This window comes from Gymnodraco acuticeps, unplaced genomic scaffold (assembly GCF_902827175.1).
Source record: "Gymnodraco acuticeps unplaced genomic scaffold, fGymAcu1.1, whole genome shotgun sequence".
Taxonomy (NCBI): domain Eukaryota; kingdom Metazoa; phylum Chordata; class Actinopteri; order Perciformes; family Bathydraconidae; genus Gymnodraco; species Gymnodraco acuticeps.
This window is the reverse complement of record NW_022990238.1, coordinates 9438993-9448529: the sequence shown is the minus strand read 5'-3', so window position 1 is coordinate 9448529 and position 9537 is coordinate 9438993. Positions and strand designations below refer to the sequence as shown.

Below are 9537 nucleotides of genomic sequence, written 5' to 3'. Positions count from 1 at the left end.
CTTGAGGGTTGATAATGTGTTATCCTCAACACATTGAATAATAGCATTACAAAATTGTACAAAACATGTATCTGGCTAACTTATTGATCTCAAGATTGGTGGTCCTTGATTACACATTTGAATTTTATTTAAGAAAATAATAAGAAATGATTAGCATATTTTTAGTGAATGTCAATAAACATTAGAATTATGGAAGAAAATTAAGGGTTATTTTAACTCAATTAACCATTAAGCCAAGGATATACAATTACACTAGTAAAACAATAACTAGAACGTTTAGTGGACTGTCAATGTATTAATTGAAACAGGAACTTCACATGACTAGGTTCACCTTGTATTAATGCATGGTAATTTTGGATTACAAAAAGTAGCCTCCGTACCAAACCCACACTAAAGACTGATAGCAGAGACATGAGGGCCTGAGGTGGTTTAAACCCTGTTTAGCTCTGTTTTGGATGTGCAATTTTGTATCCCTCAATCTGTTTGATTTAAATAAACCTAGCTGTTTCCTGACGTTTGGAATGTTTATATTTTCAATTTACTGTTATTCTTTATAGTTACAAATTATTTACACACTGTTACTGCTTGCAATACAGGCCTTGTGTACATCTGAGTTGTGCACCTTATTGATCACCTTAATTGTTCATATTTTATTCACTCTTTATGTTTTCCCTATTTCCAACATCAGCCTACTACAACTGCTGCATACGGATTGATCTGTACAAATTGTTTTATGTCATCTCAGTGCAATTTTTACATTTTTCTCTGTGTTATGTATTGGTATAACATGGCCACATGTAGAGTATTTAGAATGAACATGCAATGAGTTAAGACACAAAGGCCAGTCTCAAAGAAAATGAGACAGTAAAACAGGACCTACTAAATGTGCCCTTATCACATCAGTTGTTGTTGTTCTTTAATGGGTAATTGTCCTATTTTAAATTAGACCAAACCAGATGACATACATCTTGGCGTTCGCAAGACCCAGGGGGAGCTTCCCACTTTTGTGTTACCAGTGTTTTTATATGTTCCTTCATTTCATGGTTAAAACTTTATTTATTTGTTTGTTTTTTCTTGGACAGATTGTTGCATCTCTGAGCATTTTGCGCAGCTGTCGCTCGATCACGTGTACAGTAGGCGGAACATTGTGTACAACAGTGTTCTGATTGGCCGTTGCTTAGATACGTCACTTGATTGACAGCTTTCCTGTTTCCGGTTCATTCCGCTATGAGCAGAGATTCGAGAAGTTGCCAGTCACAGGAGCCACAATGGCGTTTGTAGTCTCCTTCAGATAGGGCTGTGGATAATATTAAATCCACTAGCATCGCCCTAAATATAGGCCTGGTTGATTCCCAGAGCCATTGATAATAAACTGGAACATCTACTGCACACGAAAATACTATGATTTCTAAACAATATTGAATTTATAGTGGATAAAACTTGCATTAAAAAGGGAACATGTAAACAGTACCAACCGGGTCAAGTTTTCATTTTGTTCGAGAAACGAGCTGCTTTTAATGAAGGCATTTGCTTGTTTCTTAATGCTTAAACCGTAATTCTGTGGAATAAAAGCACCTTTACTTAACTTGGCACCGAACAAGGACACCTTTCACAAAGGGACTTTTTCTTTTTTACGAATCAGCTCGCTAGCCGCCAAGCATTAGCTAGCGGTGCTAGCTATATTTGAGACGGAGACGACCCCACAATGCTCCGATGTCTGCTTGGGATCTTTTTCATTCACTGACTAATTCAAAGTACTATACTTTACAGCACTGGAAAACCACCTTGTCATCTTTCAGCTTTGACGAACTATGTTGGGGATCTCAGAGGAATGAATTGGCTTTGAGGAGGACTGGACGTGACAGGCCTGGTGTGTTTATTTTGTGTATTCTTGCCCAGTTTCTGCTTAGTAACACGTTTATTTTGGCATTTGGAGTGGAGTAGCTACTGTTCTCTTGTGAATGAATTGCTGGACCACCGAGGCCCAGCGCAGGAGAGGCACCGACGCCGGCGTGAGGGATGCCTGGGTCGGACCGACACCATGGGACCAAGAGGAAGCCGGAATCCAGCAGCCTATAGCGGCGTGCCACAGCAGACCCAGGCCTCGACTCGTACCTCCGCTGGAGACAAGACGAGCAAGGAAGGCAAGGTGCTTGTAAAATCTTCAATGTCTTCTTCTTCTACAAAACGCAAACGGCATAAATTAACCAAACATAATCGGGAATCCTCTGCACCTGGAGCCGAATATGTTACCCTCGGCGATGCGGCGGCGGCGCCACCTGGTGTCAACACGGTGAAGCCTCTCGTGGAGTACGACGACATCAGCTCGGACTCGGACACTTTTTCAGACCCACCGTCCTCCAGGCCCTCGGAGAGGGGGGGCGGGGACTTACAGGAGCCGTCACCAGACTACGATAGGCAGGTGGCCGGGGCAGAAACAGGTGGCATGGAGAACAAGGGACACAAACATTCCCGAAAAAAGCCCAAGGACCCCAACAAAGTTAAAGACCCTGGGAATGGCGAACGTGGCATCAAGAAAAAGAACAGCAAAGACCACGAGAAAGGGGTTGCTGTAAAGAACAAGGAGAAGGCTGCCTCCTCAGGTACCTCCTCCAAACGCCATGTCCAGCCAGAGGGTGACTCTAAACGTGCGGAGCTGATGCTCACCACACAGCCTGCAGCCAGTGTAGGTAGTGCTACTTCCTCCACATCCTCATCTCGCAGCAAGGAAAGCAGCCGCTCAGGAAAGACTCGCAAAGAGAAGCAGCAGCGGAAAGAGGGCCGAGCAGAGGAGGGCAGCCAAAGCTCCTCCCAGAGGAACCGAGCAGACAAGACCCACCGCAAGGCCTCCAAGAGCCTGAAGTCCAGCCCTAAGGGCAAGTCTTCGAATAGGGGTAGCCCACGCAGGAAGGGCGCAAATGCTGCTCATTCACCCAGTCCCAGAAGAGCGGCTGGCAGCGAGAGTCCACAGGCCAGTGGGTATGGACAGCAGGTGGATGACACCTACTCCAGGCGGAGGGTGGCCCAGCAGAGCCCGAATCCTTATGGGGACACTTCCCGCCGCAGCAGACAGAGATCAGACAGCCCCTATGGCAGCAGACACCGGTCCTCCAGCTATGAGAGGGACAGCAGCCCATACTCAAGGAGACGCTCCATCAGCCCCTATGGCACCCGCAGGTCCTCCAGCAACAGCCCCATGTCTCGGTGAGTATAAACTGCAGGTTGGTCTTTACATCTTAGGGAATAATAGCTTTAACTTAAACACTTGTTTATTGGAAACGTGTTAAGTATCTTCAGGCATGATGACATAGAATACCAATTTAACCCTCAAGTCATATTTGGTATTATGTTTGCATAGTGAAACTTGATTTGGTGTTTTATAATTGAGCTTACAACTATTCCAACTATATGATTATAAAAACCTGAATTGTAAGTTTAAAGTCAGGCAAACTTGTTGTACTTGCAGAGTCCCCAACCCTCTAGCAAAAATAGTTACTGTTAATGAAAGCTTGTCAATTCTCTTAAACACCCTATACTGTAGACATAAGCCTGGGGGTGAAAACATGAAAAGGCTGAAAAGGTACTGTGAACACAGGCAGGTGACCGCATGGTTTCACTTCAGCTGTTTAATTTTGCATTGCAAAATGTATACCACAAACTTTGGCTAACAGGACATGGTCAACTCGACTTCCTTTTTTAAATCACCTTACATGCAGCCCTAAGTGATCCAAATTAGAATAACAGAAATACAAATCAATTAATAAAAGCAAATTACAAAAAATGCAATCCTATGATTGTAGCTTAAAAAAAGCAAGGCTATAACATCACCACTGACTACAAATTAGACCATAACCATCCTGGTCAAAGCCACTAATTATTTCCAGTTGCCACAGTAAGGCATAGAGCTGCAGCTTGTGATTTAACAGTAAACGGTTCAAAAACTCACTCTTAACAAAGCTCTCTTTTTTTAATGTAGAAATGCAGTATATTAGAAAATGTTTATGGCATTCTAAAATGTATTTCTTTTGTTTAGCCGCTCTGGCCGCTCCAGGAGTCGCTCCCCGATGCACTACTCGACTTCTCGTCGCTCCACCTCTCGTCCCCGTAGCAAGAGACATACTTCCTCTGTTGCAGCGGGGGCCAGCTCCCACAGCAGTCGGCCAACGAGCCGCTCTCCCCCCTCCCGCCTGCCACTCAACTCCAGCCTGGGAGCAGAGCTAAGTCGCAGGAAGAAGGAACGGCAGGCGGCTGAGGCGGCTGCTCGTGCTAGTGGTGGTGCTTCCACCCCTCCTCCGGCAGTACGTAAATCTGCAGGCACCTCCGCCCTAAGGCCCACTAAACCTGCACCTCCCCAACCAGAAAAAGACTCTGCAACACCAGCTGAACCTCTGCCCGCACCACCTGCGCCCTTATCCCAGGATGCTCCCAGCGCTGAAGATCAGTTCTCTGCACCTCTACCTTCCTCTTCCACCTCATCTCCTGCACCTCCTCCTCCCTCTCCTCCTGCGCCACCCGCCCCAGTCATCCAGATTCCTCCACCGCAACCTCAGGCCGAAGCAAGTATTCAGCCTCCTACACCCTCAACCATATCCCAGGCCAAATCTCCAGCTCCGGCTCCTCCACGCAGCCCTGTCCGCCAGATGCCCCTTCACAAGACGTCGACTCTGCCTCTCCTGCCTTTACCACCTGCACTGCTGGGAAACACTCAGGGGAGGTGAGTACCCCCTCAAGGTTACAGACATACACTATACGTCCCACTGGTCCTAATGCATCTCTTATATGAAGTGAAAGTGATGATTTGTGCAATGAATTCTATCCCTTTTTGCCACCAAACCATACTTAACATCATTATGACTCTGGAGTCATCACTTTTTTTGTTAAGTTGTGACAAGTTAATGCTATTACTTCAGACTCTTTCAGTTGTTACTTAATTCCAATCATTTTTATACTGCAACAAATATAACGTCACACATCTTAGTTTAAAGTGACGCACGCCATTTCATGCATCAAATTTGGATAAATGGGTAATAAGTATATTGACCCTTAAGATGAGCCATTTTGTTTTCAAGTGTGTCCTTAATGCAAATATACCAAAGTACAGTACATGAAACAAAACAAAACCACTCGTGCAAACAAAAGCTCTCCCAGGTCTTGCTACTTCCACACCTGATTCCCCCCAAAAATGTCAAATGCATGTATTTAATGTAAATGTTCACATAGAAAGATATGAACTTGAGCCTCAGGTTAAAAGGAGTACATAACAGACTCACAAACAAGTTACTATTGACATTTTTTCCCCATAATTTGCATAAATTATCATAATATTCTTACTGTATGTTAAATGCTCTGTTAGGCCCCCATGTTTAACCTTTCTAAGCAGAGTAAGAGGCAGCTGATAACTTTGATAATAAATGATTACAAATCCTCTATTAATGTAAGGTCCAAGTCCCATGCGCTCATGGTCTGCTCTGTCCCAACCTTAGAGTTACATTGTTGTTCGTCCACAGTTTTAAGTATATATTTAATGTTTGTTTCTCTTGTCGCTTCAACAATTTATACTTTTCTCTAAAACTCTTTTTATTTTGTTCCGTCAGTCCAAAGAAGTCCACCCCTCCTCAGAGGCCATCCAGGAAGGAAAAGGAAGTTCGCAGCCGGACATCACTGATCGACCTTCCATTACCACCCTGCCTGCCTGGAGGCGACTCCTCACCCCCACAGTGCCCCATCCGCCAGGCCAACAGCCGCTACCCCACCCCGGCAGTCCTTAAGAAGAGACCAAAGTCAGTTTCTTTCATTACTTACCCATGTCCAAAACTTCCCCTTCTTCATCCCAAATCAAGTCACATTTTTATTTTATTTGATGGTTTACAGGATTTGCTGCGCGCGATATGGTGAGCGCAAACACACCCAGAGTGACTGGGGCAAACGCTGTGTAGATAAATTCAATATTATTGGCATCATAGGGGAAGGCACCTACGGCCAAGTGTACAAGGCCAAGGACAAAGAAACTGGTAAGGGAGTTATAGCTAGACGCGAGTCACTATGATACTCCAATGTGTTTAATGTAAATACAGGCAGAGTGTCAATTCTCATTGTGATATGTTCTCTTTTTAACATGGCAGGTGAACTGGTCGCTCTGAAGAAAGTACGTTTGGACAATGAAAAGGAGGGTTTCCCCATCACAGCCATCAGAGAGATCAAGATCTTGCGGCAGCTCAAACACCGAAGTGTGGTCAACATGAAGGAGATTGTCACTGACAAGCAGGATGCACTTGACTTCAAGAAGGACAAAGGTAAAATAATCTGATATTTTATGCCATAACTGGGTAACATTGACACATATACACAGTATTCTAACCTACTAAATTGAGGCTGCGTGCTATATGCATACAATTGGGACATACTACTGCAACTTGAACATTGACCCTTTAGCTCAGATATCCCCTGTGCAATGGATTGTGGGTAAGTAAAGCCAAAAAATAATGCCACCAGATGCAGAAGGTCATCCTCAAATCTTTGGGCATATAGCATTTCACATACTATTTATTTAGGCATACTAAATATTTTCCTGGCATACTGACTAATATGACAGTATGGTTTTGAATAACACCGTAGGTAAACATTTCTGAGCTGGTCAAAGTACATGACAATCTTTGTGCCACATGCCCAATTCTCTCAACCCGAGACTTCAAGTATCAGGCTGTACAAATTGTAGACATTTTTTAAGCTTCACTTAAACGGTCACATAAAAAATCAACATTTACAATGCTGTACAACTTTTTTTTTTTCAATCTCATTATACAATTTAAACTCTACTTTTGCACAGTTGCAGATATAATAATTAGGGATGGGAAGGATTAATTGAATATTCAAAATGATTCAGGTATTCGAATATGAGTTATGAATATTTTTATTGTAATTTTTGTTGCGAGGGATGCCTAAGTTGATTACATATTATCAAATGGAATTATTCAATGTATACGACAGTGCCATAGCTAAGTGTGTTGGTGTGTTTTGCTCCGCTCACCGGTCCCTCAGTGGGCAGAGCTGCAGGTGCTGATCTCTCTCTCGCGTCCGGTTATACTTCACTCGCGTTTATGTCCAAATCCATCAGATCTAGCTAGTTCTAGCTAATGATATGGCTGCTGCCCCTCCCTACACGCAGATCACACAGACTCAAACCTCATCTTATGCCCAAATTCCAGCTGAGAGGGACTTCTCTACAGCTGGCCTGATTGTGAACCGTTTCTGCACCCGCCTCTCCCCTGAGTAGACATGCTCATATTCTTAAACAAGAATGAGTATTGAATAGCTGCATTCTGTGCACAGGCCCTGTTACAGGTTGTTGATCTCTGTTGTAATAGGGTTACGTTGCCCTAACCCAGTGGTTCTCAAACTTTTTCTGTCATTCCCCACTTTGAACAGGTGGGCCTTTTCAAGCCCCACCTGTTCCTCATCGCTCCAATAAAATGGTAGGCCAAGCTTAAAATTGTCAAATGTATCGTTCTATAACAGGGGTCTCCAACCTTTTTTAGGACAAGAGCTACTTTCAACAACAAAAAAAGGTCGTGAGCTACTTTTACTCTTTTTTTGTTTTTTTGCAGTGTATATATTTAGCACATTTTAATGTTATTATATGCTTACCTTTAAAGGAATGCTCCACTCATTAGATAATTAATCAAAACTTCAGTATTTAGTGAAACATTATGTTTAAACCATACCCTGAAAAAATCAGCGATATTCCCCGGTAAATAATGATTTTATAGCTCTTTTTTTATCAAAACCTGTATATTCCGTCAGGCCGCTGCCATTTTGCCCATTTTCAGTAGTCACGTGATGGTCGTGACGTCATCCATGCGTTCACTTTGTAAACACACGAAAACATGGCATAGTATTTGAGTTCGGACTCGTCAGCCGAGGAAGAAGTTTTGAGCAATATGAAGAGATTGGATGGGGGAATTCAGCCATACAGGTTCGAGCCTACTTAGTACTACTTAGTAGATACAATGATTTTGATTACTAGATATGTATGCATGTAGTACCACCCTTGCTAGCGATTCCCTCTCTAGTTTAGCATACTCAGCCTCGTTGTCCCTGGCCCTAGAACCACGATTTGATGGGGCCGGAAAAACTGGGGGAAAGTACCCGCTAGCCGGTACTACGCTATATGGAAAGGCCACCAAAAACTGGCCTGGCCTGGACGATAAAGGACGTTTAAACGGGGCTACCCGCTGCAATGGAAATGCGCCATAACATACCTTATTCTTACTCCGAGCACTACTTCTGGTCCTCCGTCGCTTCACACTTGCAGAGGGCGATTTCTCAACTGGCCGAACTGGTGTTCTGGTCGGTGATGACACCAGAAAGACCGATGGTACTGCATCTCCATTAAGTAATGGTTGTTCAATAAATCCCATGTTATGTTTTATCATACTCTCAGAGTAGTCGTCCGGAAACTTGAAATGTTCGCTGCATACATGCGCCTGTGGATCTTTCGGTTCGGGCCGGCCACATTTCGCTAGCCACTGCCTCCGAACGTACTTCCTACGCTTACCTTTTGGCAACAGATGGAACCGAGCATTCCGTGGATTGTTCCTATCAGAATTGTGGCAATGTTTCGCGATACAATGAGGCATATTTGAAGAGAGTAACTACAGTAAATAACATGAACATCAACGTGTCCTCGAAACCAAACGCATGGTTTACGTCACGTCCGGTAAAATGGCGCCGCCCACAGTGTTGATGTTATTTCGGTAATTAATCAGTTTAAAATCACTGATAATGTCATCGGATTAAAAAAAAAAAGAAGAAAGACTGGCAGAGACTGGTCTGTTTTATCGGATGATAATTATTTTAAAATGAGTGTCATGAGCATACCATTCCTTTAACCTTTGTGTGCTGTTTGGGTATGTGGGACCCGTTTTCAGTGTTTACTAAAAGAAAATGTATGCAATCTAATTATTTTAACCTGCTTTATTTGGGGGGGTGGACCTCACATCCTCTAGGGGGGTCCAGGGGCATGCACAATCTGTTTATGGATACAGCTCTGAACACTCATGAAAGAGAGCTGTATACTTTTCAATAATCCAAACATCTTTAGAATATGATCACAACCAATAACCAATCATTTAAACTTGTTTATTCTTATCTTATGTTACCTAGTTAGCATTCTTTCTTTTTATTTATGCATATTTTACTAATCACTCCCCTTTTTAAACTGTTTTCTTTTTTTTAACTGTCCTATAGTACAGGGGTCCCCAAAGTGGGGGTCGCGAGATGATTTAAAAAAAAAAATTGAAAAGAAAATGTTTATAATTTTTTTTGGCCTTTATTATTAATAATAACGTGTGCATAGACATTTTTCAGGGGCGGACTGGCCATCTGCATAATTTCCCCGCAGCGAGGCTCCCCCCGTTGACAAAACACTAGCGCAGTGTTTCTCAAACTTTTTCATACCAATGACCACTTAACCAATAAAAAAACACTCACGGACCACCTAACTCCACAAATATCCCAAAACAATAGGCCTGCTCACCA

General features: G+C 43.2%; 1 protein-coding gene across 1 annotated transcript in view; it reads left to right on the top strand.

The window, feature by feature from the left end:
- Window positions 1-1208: 1208 nt before the first annotated feature.
- The window catches only part of cdk12 (cyclin-dependent kinase 12), a 29051-nt gene continuing 20722 nt past the window's right edge, over window positions 1209-9537 (top strand). Inside the window, 6 exon segments of the mRNA XM_034220082.1 lie at window positions 1209-2076; window positions 2078-3204; window positions 4034-4714; window positions 5595-5780; window positions 5872-6011; window positions 6123-6293. Coding sequence (XP_034075973.1) covers window positions 2020-2076; window positions 2078-3204; window positions 4034-4714; window positions 5595-5780; window positions 5872-6011; window positions 6123-6293 — 2362 coding nt within the window. The 5' untranslated portion in view covers window positions 1209-2019.